At 50.3% G+C, this 16,321-nt stretch overlaps 2 protein-coding genes across 4 annotated transcripts in view; one reads left to right on the forward strand and one right to left on the reverse strand.

Annotated features, from left to right (window-relative positions):
* Positions 1-3,354, forward strand: part of LOC122365308 — a 56,260-nt gene extending 52,906 nt beyond the window's left edge. Inside the window, exons 5-9 of the mRNA XM_043336430.1 lie at positions 33-175; positions 450-497; positions 767-874; positions 2,240-2,362; positions 2,682-3,354. Of these exons, the coding sequence (XP_043192365.1) occupies positions 33-175; positions 450-497; positions 767-874; positions 2,240-2,362; positions 2,682-2,921 (662 nt within the window). The 3' untranslated portion in view covers positions 2,922-3,354. The remainder of the gene's footprint in view (positions 1-32; positions 176-449; positions 498-766; positions 875-2,239; positions 2,363-2,681) is intronic.
* A 1,750-nt stretch (positions 3,355-5,104) lies between these two features.
* Positions 5,105-14,462, reverse strand: LOC122365307 (uridine 5'-monophosphate synthase-like). 3 transcript variants are annotated; one of them, XM_043336427.1, is made up of 10 exons: positions 14,424-14,462; positions 13,823-13,988; positions 13,525-13,638; positions 9,923-10,066; positions 8,957-9,079; positions 8,422-8,530; positions 7,742-7,920; positions 7,243-7,364; positions 6,606-6,820; positions 5,105-6,203 (listed from the first exon to the last, which is right to left on the reverse strand). In XM_043336427.1, exons 2-10 carry the CDS (start codon positions 13,967-13,969, stop codon positions 5,917-5,919), a joined length of 1,440 nt encoding a protein of 479 aa, XP_043192362.1. In that variant the 5' UTR covers positions 13,970-13,988; positions 14,424-14,462; the 3' UTR covers positions 5,105-5,916. The 3 variants fall into 3 exon arrangements, with proteins under 3 accessions (XP_043192362.1, XP_043192364.1, XP_043192363.1); XM_043336429.1 differs by having other exon boundaries at positions 14,414-14,440; XM_043336428.1 differs by having other exon boundaries at positions 14,337-14,440.
* Between the last annotated feature and the right edge of the window lie 1,859 nt (positions 14,463-16,321).

Below are 16,321 nucleotides of genomic sequence, written 5' to 3' on the forward strand. Positions count from 1 at the left end.
CTGACGGTGCTGCCACCTACCGCCTTGGGCAGGTAACGCGGAGTGGACGCCGCACAGGATCGAGCAGGTGGTGTTTGCACATCACGTGATCGTCAACAACAAGCCGGAGCTGCTGCAGGGCATGCCCGGCTTCACGGCCAACGGAGAGGCCAACGGAGCAGGAGACGGCAAGGAGGTGCGTTAGCCGGGGTCCCGGTAGGGGGCCAGCCTAGTCCGGGCGAAAACCGGAACCGCGTAATTTGGAGGCGCTATTGGTCCTGCTGAGCAGTCGGGCATCTCATTCTCGACCATCGCTGCTGTTTTGTTATGCAATGCTTGTCAAGGGTTTATTTTTGCTCCCGCCTCTCCTCCGTGCCTTAACGCTCACTCGTTTCAAGCCTGCTGATCCCCGCTCTGTACTTAATGTCCTGAATTTGTCATTTCCTAACTGTTCCGTGTCCTTGTTTCAGAACGGAGCTGGGAACGACACTAAGCAGGTCGGAGAGCCGGAGGTCAAGGTATGTCGACAGGACACAGCTGGGTCCATGGGGCTGACTAGGTGGCGTCTCCGTGAGACTCCACCCTAGCGTGTATTGCGAAGTGTTTTTTTTTTTTTTTCTGTGCGCCCCTGGTGTTCGACATTGTCTGTATCTGTCACTGTGTTGTTCCTGTGTCTGCCATTGTCTGTTGTCTGTAATGTCTGCGTCTGTCTGACTGTTGTCTGTCTGACTGTATCAGACTCTATTGTCTGTGTCTGACTGGTCGCTCTCTCTCTCTCTCCGTCCAGACAAACGGTGACCAGAGTCCGCCCGATGTGGCCGGCTCGGCCGAGAACAGCTGCGACGGCGCTGCGTCCACCTCCGCCGCCGAGCTCGACGAAAACACCAACGACTCGGTAAGAGCCCCGTGAGGGTGTGTGTATGCGTAGGGGAGGGTTCCGCTGCGTCCACCTCTGCGGCAGAGCTCGGTGAAAACACCAACGACTCGGTAAGGACCCCGTGTGTATATGTGGGGGGGGGAGGGGGAGATCGCGTCCACCTCTGCCGCCGAGCTGGACGAAAACACCAACGACTCGGTAAGAGCCCCGTGTGTATATGTGGGGGGGGGGGGGGAGGGGGGAGACCGCATCCACCTCTGCGGCAGAGCTCGGCGAAAAGACAAACGACTCGGTAAGAGCGCGTGACAGCTGGGGTGTAGTTAAGAGGTCTTAAAGGCTGAAACAGACTCTTTCCGCATTCAGGAAATCGCATGCGAGAGCCTGTTCAACTACATTATAGTTCTTCCCGCAGCAATCGCATCCGGGAGGTGCGTGCGATTGATGCGAGCGTGCTTCCATGTATTTGAATAGGCTCTCGCATGCGATTTCCTGACTGCGGAAAGAGTCTGTTTCAGGCATAAGAGGTCCACAGCCTCCTGCCGAGATCGACACAAAGTATGCGACTCGACAAAACTCTGTAAGTCTGTGGGCACTGCCCACAGCTGACGGTACCGACGGCTCCGGCCACATGAGACTACGCCTGATCCTCCAGGAAATTTCGCTTGTATCCTGCGTTTTATTGGGTTTTGCTTGAAATCGGTACACAGACCAAGACGCTCAGCCGATAGGAAATACACTGGATTGGCTACACCCACAGATCACTACTCACGCACATTGGAGATAATGTACGACACAGACCGATGTTCAGTCCAGGAAATACCGGATAGTCATGAGGATTGTTAGCACCGATATGAAGCTGCGAGTTCTGAACTTTTTAGCAGCATTTGCATGCCTGCGTGAGATAAAACAGCTGTTGGCTCACTTTGTGGCGTACCAGGTGAATCAAAGTTTATTTTACTTGTCATGTTTGATTGCCGAATATATTACAAAATGAATAGGTTAATTAGGAAAAAATGCGCGTCTACCGACGTAGCGCTCGCGCTCAAGATTCCTTTACTACTCTGTAGTAAAATGGTAGCGCTGGCTTTAACATATACGTTGTGGCTTTAACAGGAAAACTATTTATAGTTGTCTTGTAAGCAAGCGATAGTTCACGAAAGTTCCGTAAAACCGCAGAAACTGAGAAAGTCCCGGAAGCGCGGGAACCCTGATAAAACACAGACATACAAGCTAGGGCTGCTTATCCTTTAGTTCCCTCAGTTTGGTCGGGATGGCCTGAGCCATAGTCAGGCGGAATGGTGTTCACGGCGCCTTCCCTTGCCCTGACTGGACGCACGAGTGTCACATGTCACGCTGGCTGACCGTGATTCCGCGTGATTCCAGATTCCGTCAACAGAGGCGTCGTCGGGCATCGCTCCGTTCGAGGACTCCAACATGGGCGACGAGTCCAACTCCAACTTCTCCAACATTGGCGACGAATCAAACCCGGCCGACGACGGCATTCAGGTGGGTTGGACGGGCTGGGGAAGCACCAGTGGATGAATGTGTACGGGTGAATAGGGGCAGCAGTGGGTCGGTGAAGGTCAGGCTATGTTGTCACTTACTGTTAAACCCATATCTGTTGTGAAATGTTGAGCTTGTGCCACCGGGTTTATCTAAGAGTCGAATATGGTCTGAAGTTCGATTGAAACTTGTCAATTGAATCATTTGTCCTGACTGACTGACTGACTGACTCGATATTTTGGATCTCATCAGTTCCACTCGTGTAAAACTGACTGTCGTCGACTCTACCCCTCTGACCTCTCTCGTCCCCTCTGCCCTGCAGTCCGGAGCAGACGACTCAGCCTCGATGCCGCCCCCGGCCGCGCCCGCCGCCGAGGCCGGCGCCAACGGCACCGACGACCACCCGGCGCCCGCCGACGACACGCCGCCCGCCCCGGACGGCTCCGAGCTGAAGCGCCCCGCCGACGCCGACGCCGGCGCCGACGAGACGGCGGCCAAGCGCGCGCGGCCCGACGAGGGCCCGGCGGCGGCGGCCGAGACGGCGGCAGCGGGCGCCGAGTGAGCTCCGGCGCCGGCCGAGCGACAGACGGACACATACCACCCCACATAGTACACACCACATGCCAGGGACGCGCGCCGGGCGCCGGGCGCGCCGCTGGCCCCGGCCGGCGGCCCGCGCCCAGACGCGGCCATACGCGCGCTATTTTTATAGACATACCTCTGTGCCGGCGATCCCGCGACGCCCGTGGCGTGTCTGCGCCGCTCGTGGCGCGCGCGGCGACCTGTGTGTGTGCGTGAGACGATAGTGGCGCGCTGCGGCGGCGCGCGCGCGCGCTGTTGGAGGCGGAGCTGACAATGGCGGCGTTTGCTGCGCGTCTCGCCGCTGCTCGCCGCGGCTGCGGACCTCTCGTTGACACCGGCCTGTTCATTCCAGTGGGGGGTGCGCCTGCGCGCCGCCCCTGCTCTCTCGCACACAATACATTCTGCCGAGAGGAGCTCAGCGTTTGGGAGGACGGAGAGAGAGGATTGGAGGAGGAGCGGAGTGATGGTTAGCAGGGCGTTTGTGAAGGGGAAGATGTTTGAACAGCTTTTAGGAGCGCGAAGATACTGAGAGGATAGGCGTTTCTGGGTAGGGAAAGGCTAGGAGAAGTTGTCAGGGAGGCTTCCGAGGAGAGATGTTTGGAGGACGATCGTTTAGGTGCAGAGGCGTTTGGCTGATGATGGGGGCGGCTTCATGATGCGGATGACGGAAAAAAGTGCTGCTGTGTTTCTGGAGTGAAGGTGATACGAGTGATATTTTGACGTTTGTTTGCAATTGGACGGTATGATATGATGTATTTCCCCGGTACATTTGAACCGTTTAGGTATCTGGATCGTTCACATGCACCTTCCTGCCGTGCAAAGGCAAAAACCATTATTTCAGGTCAGAGGTCAATGAAGCACAATGGATTTACATTTTACGGGCAACTAAAGGCATAGTGCACATAGTTCAGTAGCAGTGCAACCGATTTCGACAGTTTGTCAGAGACAGACTATGTTGTACTGTCGAAATCGCCTGCACTATTACTGAAATGTGTGCACTGCCGCCTAAATTGGGTGTAAAAAGGTCTTCTTTTGCATACGCCATCCCAGGACCCCAAAGATTTCTTGTGTCGGCTTATTCAGTGACCTTGCTCTCAACGGATTGTTTTGTTCTTGGTTCTGTCTGTAGCTAATATTATCAGTAAATAAAAGATGCAACATCTTGTGGGGTAAGACCATGAGCACTTACAGCCGCCTTGTCATCCATAGAGTGTCTCGCGTCAACATACTTGGAGGTGCAATCAGTCTCAGATGCATCGTGTTACTCGTCTACATATGTATTCATTTTCATTCAGCTACACATACTGGGTAGTCATCAGACCTCACTTCCGCTAAGGCACATGCTTTGAGATAAGCGTTCTGCAATACAAATCATGGTATGCTCGTAAACATGGTATCAAATAGTTTCCTGGCTCGAACTGGCTGAGAAACGCCGAAAGCATGAACTCTGGGCACTGGCGCTGTTCAATTCAGACATCATTTCTGAAGCGGTAATGGTAATACGCTGGTGGGCTAGTTGTGGATTCACCACAATGTGCTGGATGGCACCATCACATTGTTCCCGACGAATAGCGGCCGATTTCATAAACGGACGTCAAATACGTACACCTTGTCGCAAACCCATAACCCTTATCAAATTGGCCGCACACAGACCCAGTGGCAACAAATCGAACAGCAATAGACGCAGAGAGTGCATCAAGCCTGGAACGACACGCAGTCAGCAACGTGAAGGCCAGACACACACGAGATTCCTACGGGAGGCCAGTCCCGTGTTTGTGGACATATCGCACCACGTTCATCACGATGCACTGGATCAAGTCGGCGAAGAGCAAGCGGCCCTGAACTGGTCGGAAATGGCACGATAGTTGTACCTTGAGTGGCGAGTCATGAATGTCCATGCTTTATCAACTTGTGCTTACAGTATCCTTACAACAAAGCGACTATGAAAAAAACTAACATGACACTTATGTGTCCGTACGGCGGGATAATGCATGGCACTGGGGCGAAGTTACATGCAGCGATTCGACAACACAACTTTTTACGTTTAAGTGCCAACCAACGTATCTGTATTGACGGATGTGAGGGAACGATTGTATCTTGTTACAAATGTATCTACTTGAACCAGAAAGAGGGCGAAAAACTGCTTATGTGGGAAAAATGGCGCGGGTCATCGAATCACTTTATGAAACCAAGCCCAAGTCGATAATACGGAATAACAGTTGGGTAACCATGGAATAACAATGGAATAACGTTCGGGTGCGGAATGTTGGGATCTCACGCCCTTAGCAAAGGCCTGATACAATTGCACATCCATCTAAAACACAACTGGCGGACTCACCAGGCCTTTCTACATGGTCACTGTGAGCCGCCGCTCCAAGCCATTCTAAATGCACAACAGCCCCACAGTCCACACGTTTCCCAAACCCAGTCCAAGACGATCTATGAGTCTGCCCCGGGACAGGCGGGGGAAGCTTGCCGGAATAAAGTTACAACTGTGTCGAGATTGCACCCTCGTTACCACTTGTGCTTACTTACAGCGGTGTCACAGCGTTTGTAACATCTGACTTCATCACATTACCGCTATTCAATGCTCTAAGTGCATGTTCTGAACTGACGAACTTTTCCGAATCTCCAACATGCTTTGCAATTGTAAAAACTTGCAGGCCTAACAGCCAATTTCCCTATGTTGACAGTAAAACTACTTGCACTTCTCCCTTTTGGGCGATGACGTAACTACAAAAAGATTAGTTCCAGTTAATGGGAATGACACGACAGCCTGGTTTTGAGCATTTTGTCACATCGCTCTCAAACATTCAGAATAGATGCCCATTTTAACTCTATCTTCCGCTCAATTGGTTCCCTACCCAGCTGCTCTCACTCAAGTCCACTCTCTTCCTCTCCTTCTCTTCCTTAGCCATCCCTCACTCCCTCTCTCTCTCTCTCTTCCTCTGCCGTCTCTCCCTCCCACTCTCCCGCTACTTCAGCCTCTGCAGGTAGGCACCGAACGCCCTCTGCGCGTACTCGCGGGCGGCGGCGGCCGGGTCCTCCGCCCGGGTGACGCCGCGGCCCACGATCACCACGTCGGCCCCTCTCTCCCCCACTGCTCTCTCCGGAGAACTGTACTGCTGGCCGTGGCCGTCGGCCGTGGAGACCAGGCTCACGCCGGGCGTCAGCACCAGGAACCGCGGGTCGGAGGTCACCGACGACTGCGCGATGAACCCGCAGGCAAAGTACGGGTGTGCCTCGGCCATCTTCACCACCGCTGTAAGATGGACGGAGGGGGGGGGGGGGGTCAGGGGGGACACGACACAGCCAGCGACGAAGACTGTACCACACATGGTCATAATTCTTCAGCTGAAATAGACCTACGAGGTAAAACATGTGGCAAAGGTGGACGCCACAATTGTAATACTATACGCGAAACGCTAAACACCGTATGATCAGCAAAGGTAAATTAAGAAAAAAAAATACTCAGAAGGCTGGACTTAGCAGAGACCGAGAGCATTGACAATTATGGATCACGACATTTCGAATGCTCAAATGTAAAACCACGTCAAATAATAAGCTGAATCGCGAACTGCAACCAAGCCGTTTTTCAAAGCCACACGGCAAACACACATTGTCACTCCACCAATCCATCAAAACATTACCCTCCCTCGCTCACCGGCGGTGTATGCGGGCTGGACCAGACACCCTTTGGAGGACATCTCGGCCACGAGCAGGGCGCCGCGCTCGGCGCCGGCGGCGCGGTCCGAGAGCGCCGTCAGCTGGCCGTCGCCTGGCAACGCGTGCACGGTGACCAGGTGCGCCCAGCTGCTGACGGAGAACAGACCAGAGGAGTACTGGTCGGCAGACGTGCTGCCGATATCGCCGTACTTCCTGGGAAGCGGGGCAGAGGGGTGAGAAACGCGAACAAAATCGACTTCTGATGGATGAGTGGGTGAGCTGGAGAGGGGCTGGGGAACGAGAGGGGAATGAGTCACAGCTGAAGAGTCGTTGGGCTCATAAGGCAGAAGGCGACAAGGCACTAAGGTCATTATGATCGCAGAGTGTCGGCGGCAAAGAATCCGTGCAGAGTGGAATAGCGAAAGCTAACAATACACACAAGCTTGAATCGGACTCGGTGGGTAAATGTAGATTGCAGATATCGCTTTCATCAAACCAGTTGCCAAAAAAGGTCCTCTTGAGCCGGTACTGATATCACCTTGCCGAAAAAAAAAAAATCCCTAAGGCGCCTGTGTTCGCCAAAGCCAACAACTCATACGAGTCCGACGTATCCTCAGTCCTCCCGGCAGTCTCACCTGTCCTCGCAGATGAGGAAGTTGTGTCGCTCAGCCAGCTCGGTCAGCTGTTTGGGAAACTCGGCCGTGAAGTCAGAGATCGAGTCCACGTGTGTCTTCAGCAGACAGATGTGAGGGCCCACCTGCGACACCAAGACTTTTGAGTAAAGGGAATCGGACTGTGAAAGCCGAGGAGTCGATCCGTGGTGAAACATCACGTACGCATCTTTGAATTTGACAGCTGTACTGAATACAGCTTCACATGATTGAATAACAAATAACTGACCACACGAACCAAATATATAACTACTGCGGTGAAATATTATTTAAAAAAAGAAACAGCGTAACTAAATGGGCGATGACTCACTCAAGTATAAATATTTAATCTAATTAAGGCATCACGAGACTGAAAGCATTGTAACTGAGAATAACACGGAACAAAAATGAGAATGATAGGTAAATCACGCAAAAACAGCGACGTAGGCACTCGTTTCACCCATCCCTCCACCGTCGTTCTGACCTTGTCAGACAGCTGCAGTACGTCCCGCGCCGTGCTCAGGTCGGCGGCCACACACAGATTGGTGCGCTTCTCCTCCATGAGTCGGAGGAGGCGGCGCACCAGCGGCTGCGAGGTGGTGGCCACCCGGTCACCGAACGACATCGAGAGGCGGCCCACAGACTCCTTATCAGGGGCGCCGTCTGTATAAAGATAGGGGTCAGGTCAGATCAGAGCGACATAGAGAGGCGGCCCACAGACTCCTCCGAGCACCCGTCTGTGTGTATGGGGGAGGGGGGAGGTGCGGGCAGCTCAGGTCCGTCTGGTCATATAAGCCGAAATATGAAAGTATCCGCATAATCATCTAGTATCTACATTAAACAGCGAGCAGCCTGATCAATCTGATAAAAATAATTGAAGACTGGAGCAAATCGTGATTGGAGAGTGAAGCAATACAATGACTTCACGAAAGAAAGAAAAAAAAACAATCATTTACACAACCATCTCTGTCATCTCTAGCATCTCTATCATCACTACCACACAATCATCTCTGCACCATGGGCTAATCTCTCTCAATAGTCCATGCCCGCGCAAATAGCATCGTTAGCAGATCTCGTCGAGAATCGAGCTCAAGACCATTCCCCTATCTGTATAAAGGACCAAGACCATATCTATCTGTATAAAGGCAGCGCTACTGTACCGACCTGCGGGCTGTTTCCTGATGATGGTCTCCTGGCTCTCCTTCAGGAACCTGTTCACAGAGTCCACATGCTCCTCAGTGATCTTCTTGTTACGCAGCAGGATCTTCAGCATCTGGAGATAGACAGGCGACGAGTTACACATATGATTTACAAAAATGAAGAAACGCCCATTGTCATTGCTTACGAATTCGCTTAGGATAGGCATGGGTTTCTGACGCCGAAGTCGACAGGTGCATCCTGCCTTATTCCTGCCGCACTTGAGACCACATTGATGTTCAATCCGAGTTCCGACCATGCCCTGAATCTGACCCGTCTCAAACACGAAACACTACCTCTGCAATCTGCATCTAGTTAGCTGCATCCCCTGGCCTTCCTCCACCCCTCAGTCACAACACATCGCTCGTCCTGCCGTCCCTAGAACCATCAGACATCCAATCAGCTCGACCCCAATACCCAACTGACACTAACGACAGTCCATCCAACCAAAGCTCTCCCCCTACCCCCCCCCCCCCCCCACCCAGACCCTCCCTACACTTACCGATTCCATGTCGCACACCGATTTAATGGTGACTCCCAGGTTCTTGAGGTTGTTGGTGGCGCCCTGCTGTCTGTCCATGAACACCACGGCGTGGGTAACCTCCAGGCCACAGCCGCGCAGCGACTGGCGGGGAGAAGAGAGGTCAGGGCAGGTCAACACAGGCCCTGGGCAGGTCAGGGCAGCGCAGGGCAGGTCAGGCCCATTGCATCACTACGTGACGTCATCCGCCACTGTATATTTGAGTACGCAGCAGTTTAAGAGCTTAGAAAGGGTACAAACAGAGCACTGTCCCTATGTTTCGACACTACGGTATGGCATTAGTTGTGTTTATGCAAGATTCAGTTTATGTTCGAGTGTCAATGACTATTTCGTCATTTTGAAGGGAGCTCTAATGAATGACCAAACTCATCTGGATGATTTTATGCCGGGCAATGCGTACCAATTAAATAGTTAAACTACTCACTTTTTCTGTTTTCGCTCTAACTGTTGTATTCCGTTATAAAGAAAAGGGATAAAAAGAGGCATATTGTGGCTAACTAGAAAAAAAAACGTTGAAGCAATACTTCCCCATTACAACAGATAAGCAAAATGACCTCGAGCGTCAGTGACTAACCCTCACACCTGCCTCTCCGGATCGGCGGCCACCCCCACCAGAGAGCGGGTGGTGAAGGGAAAATCCCGTATGACTTCACCGTCTCCGGGGTGGCCGTTTGAGCGGCAGGGCAGGCGGTCCCCATGGGACATTCCCGAGCCACAAAACAAACAAAACACAAAACTAACAAAACAAACGAAATGACCAACTCTCCACGGCGGTGTAAAACCACCATAGCCAGACAGACTCAACACAGCGGAGCTAGGACCCCCAAAGCCTGACCGAGTTTCTCACACGGCGGAGCTAGAACCCCCAAGACCTGACCAAATTTCTCACCACGGCGGTATGAAACCACCACAGTCTGCTCGACTCACCACGGCCGTCTCATAGACGCTGGAGCCGCTGACAATGACGTCTTCGATGATGAAGCAGTTGTCGCCCTCCTTGAAGTGGCCCTCGATGAGCCTCTTGGTGCCGTAGGACTTCTCCTCCTTCCTTCTGATCAGCATCGGCAGCTTCTGCGGGCGCCAGGAGGGCGGCACCGTCAGGATCGGGACGGTCAAAACGCAGATGTGGAGTGGGGGGATAGGTAAGGTTGTTGGTGCAGATGAGGCGTCTAAGCTGCATGGCCTCGTGGCTTTACACTATTCAGCTCAGAAAATAAAGAGAAAATAGAGCGATTACGAATAAGTGCTTCATTACACTTCACCCGTGCTCTCAAGCATCACCTCCCACTCTGGAAGGTGCATTTTTAATTAATTCAATTAATGACTGAGGGACGTATGGCACTCTGACACTGGAGAAATCGACCTATGCGGTCACCTAGTAACCAACCCTCTCCGCTCCCTCGGCAGACTTCAGGCCTCAGGCGTCAAACATCAGAAGCCCTTACCAGCGCTATGAACCTGCGCTATCTATTGAAATCCAACACCGCCGCCGACTTGTGTACTACCCAGTAGGTAGTATTCCAGCGGTCAGACCAGACGCTGCCCTCTTTACCCCTCTCCCCGCCCCTCTGGCCCGCATTCTACCCCTCCCCCCGCCCCACTGACCCCACTCTGTTCCCCTCTCCCCGCCCCACTGACCCCCTCTGCCGCTCTGCAGACCGCAGCGTAACCTGAGACCCGGGCTGTGCAGCCAACACGGAGTGGCCGGCGTGTTCGACTCCGATACAATGCAAGCAGTGACTCCGAGAGGGTTGAGGTGCAATGCTATAATGCCCAATGTCCTATGCCCATTGCCCTTGGACTAGGGAGATGTTACGAGCACTTACTGGGGTGAGGCGGCACAGATAACACTGATGAGGGCCGAGGGGTGATCAAAACCGGTGCCATGTATGTCCTGTTTGGATTGTAGGGAGGCAGAGTCGAGTTTTACACCACCCCATGGTCAAAGACGATGGTGAAAGTGGTGCAGAGGCCTATCATTTATCATGGAACTATACTTCCGGGGATATTGATGTGAACGAAATAACTGCTGACGTCACATCGAATGCATTATCATTCGAAACAAGTGGCGCATTGGCACACTTGCGGAAACCGTAACCTCCCACTTTCCAAACGTAAGTAAACGTAAACGTTCCAAACGTAAGTCGTAACATTCAACAAACGACGACGTAAATCCACTTTCGAGCAGCTCCCGCATTCCACCGGACATCCATACAAGGTCGTTCGCCATTCAAACAAGTTCCCTCATTCGACGCGTGTCGTAACGTAACCGCGGATACGTCGACCGTGCCACCTCGGCACGTGCTGTGCCCCTGTTCAAGGTCACGCGTCAGGTCACCGAGGTGTGTTGCCAGGCGGCCGGACAGTCTCAAAGTGATAGCGATCGCGTGGTGTGGGGCCCTCGGTAACTGATGTCTGGATTTGGGCGAGTTCGGCCTAGGACGCAACGGTGGGATGCATTAGATGTGTATTGTGTATTGGCAGTAGATGTGGAGTGTAGATGACACAGGAGGTTGCATTCCAAAAAAGTGTCTTATTCTCGGAAATCTAACAAACACGTGTCACAAAAAATATATCCTAAAAAGGTAAAATTGGCCACCGAGAAAACCTTCCATGCGACCTCACATCCGCCACCCCGATTGGTCACGTTCATCAAACCCTTGCATGATGCAACTACCCAACCCAGTGCCTCCCCATTCGTGTCTGTGCATAATGGGTGCTTCCTGTGCAGTCTAGGTACGAGTGACAGGGACAACGAGGCGCAATGGCCGGTCATTGGCTGGATAAGGTATGTCAATGACAAGATCCTGCACATTGCACAATGCACATGGGGCCACTGGCGGGACGGAAAACCGGGCTAAGATACGGGATTACGCGACTGTATGTACAGTCTGTCTTAAAAGTACCGCGCAAAGTAACGGTGGATCCATCAAGCCTGACCGAGGAAGGGCGTGCTAAATTTGTGTCACCGAAGCAATTCAAATTCTCGTCCATTCCCCAGGTCAATTGGTTCGGTGACTTTCAAATTATAGCAGGCCCTTCCTCGGTCAGGCTTGATGGATCCACCGTCACTTTGCGCGGTACTTTTAAGACAGACTGTACTTCTCCGGATAATCCTCGCGTGGCTGAACTCAATTCCACGTCATTTTTGCAGGTCTTAGCAAACTTCCCATGTAGGAACGGCACATGATCCCACAAATACGATCAAATACGCTGATCAAACACAATTATAAATGAATTTGGGCTGCATCATAACGACACAGACGGCACCAGATCTAGTTAGTGGGAGCCTTGGTTCGAGTCTCTCCGGCGCTCCATGAATGAGACTCCTGACAGCTTCTGATGGCATGGTCTGCACCCCTGCAGTTGGTGGGAGCACAGTGTATGGTGGGAGCAGCAGCTGGTGAACTTATATATGAAACAAGCCATATCTGAGCGTGTGGGCTATCGACGGCTACGTACAGAACGGGAAAGAGAACTCGTGAGTGACTACATGAACAAACTCCAAATCACGTGTTTCATGACCGGTACACTGACACGCTCCAGGCCAGAGCGTGTCGAAATACCTCCGGAGAGTGCCACTGCCGTCCCCTTACACACGTCATCGCGGGGTCTGGCACTGGCCCCTGGCCGTCTGCACAGTATCATACAGCGGCTACTGGCGCGCGGACCCCGGAGCCGTTTGTATAAACCGATCAATTCATTTCAAACGCATTCCAGTTGGGTGCAAAGTACAAAGTACAAAGAGCACTCTCGGGCGCGGGAAAAGACGGGAGGAGTTCCTATCCACGCCATGGTAAGGGGCGTCGTTACGCCACGTACTCCCAAATCCCAAGGATTCATAGATTTCGCAAGCCCGAAATACATTATTGTCGCAAATATTAAGAAGTTAATCCTACATAATGTTGAGTATCCATGACAGATTGGATAATGATGTAAATAATAAACCAATTAGTACAAATATATTAGATTTTATCTAATATATTTGTACTAATTAGTAATTGGTTTATTATTTACATCATTATCTAACCCTACATAACTTGACTTTAGCCGGACCTATCGCTATTTCGCCATGCGGGACCATACAGGGCGAGTGAAGACCGCTCCCTCACAGTTCATCGCAAATTTAGCTAGATCGCCGCGGAAAAAAAAAACAAAGTACGCACCGTTACAAGACACGGCGATTGGTGACCGATTTTAAGGTCCCAAGTGAACGTTACCTCTGAGTTCAGTTACCCCTACCCCCACCCCCATTCGAGTGGTGTCATCCCCCTTTTTGGTGAGGGATTTTCCAGTCTGATACCCAAGGCCAAATACAACTTTGTGACACTGCTGGAAAGGCAATCTTGGCTTCATTCCAAATAAAATGTGATCATTAGTCAGTGTAAGGTTAGTTTAGTTACAAAGATCATGATATTTAGGTATAGCCATTGGCACTGACTAATATGAGCTTCCCTCAGCATACCTGACAATCACCTCTGCCCATAGTACCTATGCCCAGCCCAGGGTATTTGAGTGGCCCAGCCTACCTGTTTGGTGGCTACTATGGTGGCCATAGGCAGGGCAGTGTATGGCACTCCACACACCGAGGTGAACTGGGCGTCCTTGGGGCGGCACTCCCACAGCAGGTCAGCCACATCCTCCTGTGAAAGAGTGTAGCTTAATCATAATGAGGATATAATGTACCAGAAAAAACCTGCAGAATGACAACCTAGCTGAGCATAGTCAATTTTATTACCTTTATGTGAATTTCCTACAAGATAATTTGGACATTAAATGCAGGCAGAGGTGCCAAGGTTTAAGCTCAGTGACTATAAATAGGCTTACCATCAACTCAGGGTAGCTGACTACTACCCTGAGGTCAAAGTATATGGGGGAGACCAGTCCACTCTTCAGAGTGAACTGTCCAAACTTGACTCCCTGCACATCAAACAGCCTCAAAATCACATCCTCCAGCCTCTTCTCAAATGACATCTTGATGCTGAGACAATGCCTGAAAAATGGGGAGTCAGATAATTCAATTTAAACTTTGCAATTCATGTCAGAAAACACTTCTGGACCATGCAAAATGACTGATTTCAGAATAGCTTCAGCATATTCAACTTTCAGAATAGGCATCAAGTAAGACTCCCAATTGAAGAGAGCTTGTCATGTCTAAAGAGGCAAATCCAAATGTCAAAAAATGTATCACAAATTAGGTAGAGAGCTACTACGATACCGTAGAGCAAAGCAATAATGAAGACATCACACGATTCACGATATCACGAACACTCCCAAGCATATAAAAGAATTGTGTCTCAACAAATGGCCTCGAACCTCCACATCAACATGCGTGGCCGACCTGTAATGTCAAATAAATAAATCCACCGAGCCGAGTGCCTCCCGCAGCAGCACCCAAGGCCATCTATAGAGCAGCACCTCCCCTCACCAGCGCTAGGAGTCAAATGACTTGCCGGGTGGTCAAATGAGTCCGCCCAGTTCGCCGTGCTGATAAAATTGTCCTATTCAAAATCAGTCGACGATCAGTCATCTTGTACTCATCGAATGAATAGCTAAGCTGTAATTGGCGGAGAAGTTGAAAGAAGGGCGCCGATTGGTTCTTTAGTGAGTCGATCTGCTTGCGCAAGCGCGGCGAAAGCAACGCGAATGGCGTGCTGTCAACCCCACGGAACGCAAGGACTTCCATATCCCTCATCCTTTCCGAACCACGTGTCAAGCGGCTGGCGTGTTGGTGAAAGGTAAGCGTTTTCTCCAAGGTTTCCTCAGTTTTTTTTTTAATTATATTGTTCTTAGGAAATTGATTTCTCTTGCAGATAACCCACATTAGTTGTTGTGTCAAACTTTCAATACCGTTGGTATGTTATTCGGATTTATTTCGGTGTGTTACGTGCTCCAGAAGGTTAGGTTGAGGTGGGTTATCTTCGTATTTCAAACATTTCCCCGGCCAATTTAGATGATGAATTATGATATCCAACTCTTAAGCATTCATGATGCTATTCATTTCTCTGACCAGTTACTGTATGATTTGTTTTTGTTTAATCGTTCTTTGATGGTAACCCTCCTATACTTAAATTATGTTTCAGGTTCTTCTGTCTTGTCTCGGACCTGCTGCAGCCCAATTCAAAGGCAGGTTTGCTGCTAAATACCAATTGATATGGGAGTTCTCTGGGTTCCTAATTGTGTCCCAACACCCATCTTCGTTTTATGTTTGATACTTTATAAGTATGTGAAGAATCATTGACCTTTTCCTCGAAGAAGTAAAAACAATGCCAGAAGCGATATTTAAATGTAAAAAGTTTTAAAAGTTTTATTCAAATATAAATGTAACTTTTGGCATTGTTTTTACTTCTTTGAGGAAAAGGTCAATGATTCTTCACATGCTTATTCTGGCTATGTTCATCCCTAAAGCACTTCACACCATTACTTTGATACTTTATGATGGATATTTCAATTTTCAGGTTGACTATGCCATATGCTGACAAAGAAAAAGACACACTGTATCAGCATCAGACTGCAACACTTGGGTGCACATTGGCAACCAAATAACCACAGGTTGTTTGAAATAGACAAACACTATTTGTTAGAATTGTATTGTTCGATGTTCATGGAATTTTGTGACATAACTTGTATGGTATGGCCCACTGACAGCTTGTGGGCTTCATCCGGATTCCTGCCCATGTAAATAAAAAATGTGTTGCCCACTAAACACTAGATTTAGTAATTCAGTGTTGCTCTTCCCAGCCACCTTAGTATTTACTGATTGACTCTGCTTTCTGTGATGAACTACGATATCCAACTCAGAGCATTCATGATGCCATTCATTTTTCTGAGCCAGCGTCTTACCCCGGCCGATTTATTTACAAGTTCGTGGTGTCTCACTTTTGTCTATTATTTCAGGTCCAGTGCTGATTTGGGTTTCTTTGGACTGACGTGAGGCTAAGGCAAGTCATTTTTGCATTCATGTTTTGCTGTTATGTTTGACTGGCAACGACAGTTTGACTAGGTTTATCAGACTAATTTCGACTGTCTTCACTCACCCTCAGCACCCATATGCCTTGCTGGCCACGTTTTTTTACGACCATAGAAACCCTACAATTACATACATCCTACATGGTTACATGCCTTTCATTCACTAGATCTTGGTTAGCATTTGTTTCTGTAAATGCCATTCCTCCATTCAACGCGCCGGTCAGCGATTGATCACATGATGAATATCGATATCCAACTCGGAAAGTTGTGACGACCGCTCATGATCTGATCTTGATGTCGCTGAAAATTGTTTTGTTTTCAAGATTTATCGACTTACAGCCGTTTTGTTCTGTTTCC

This window comes from Amphibalanus amphitrite, unplaced genomic scaffold (assembly GCF_019059575.1).
Source record: "Amphibalanus amphitrite isolate SeventyFive unplaced genomic scaffold, NRLGWU_Aamphi_draft 000729F_arrow, whole genome shotgun sequence".
In the NCBI taxonomy this organism is placed as follows: domain Eukaryota; kingdom Metazoa; phylum Arthropoda; class Thecostraca; order Balanomorpha; family Balanidae; genus Amphibalanus; species Amphibalanus amphitrite.

Coding starts and splice junctions, on each gene's coding strand:
- LOC122365307 (XM_043336427.1), bottom strand. CDS start 13,969: ATGTCATTTGAGAAGAGGCTGGAGGATGTGATTTTGAGGCTGTTTGAT. Junction 13,639..13,822: donor TCAGCTACCCTGAGTTGATG/GTAAGCCTATTT, acceptor ACTCTTTCACAG/GAGGATGTGGCTGACCTGCT. Junction 6,204..6,605: donor CCAGCCCGCATACACCGCCG/GTGAGCGAGGGA, acceptor TCCATCTTACAG/CGGTGGTGAAGATGGCCGAG.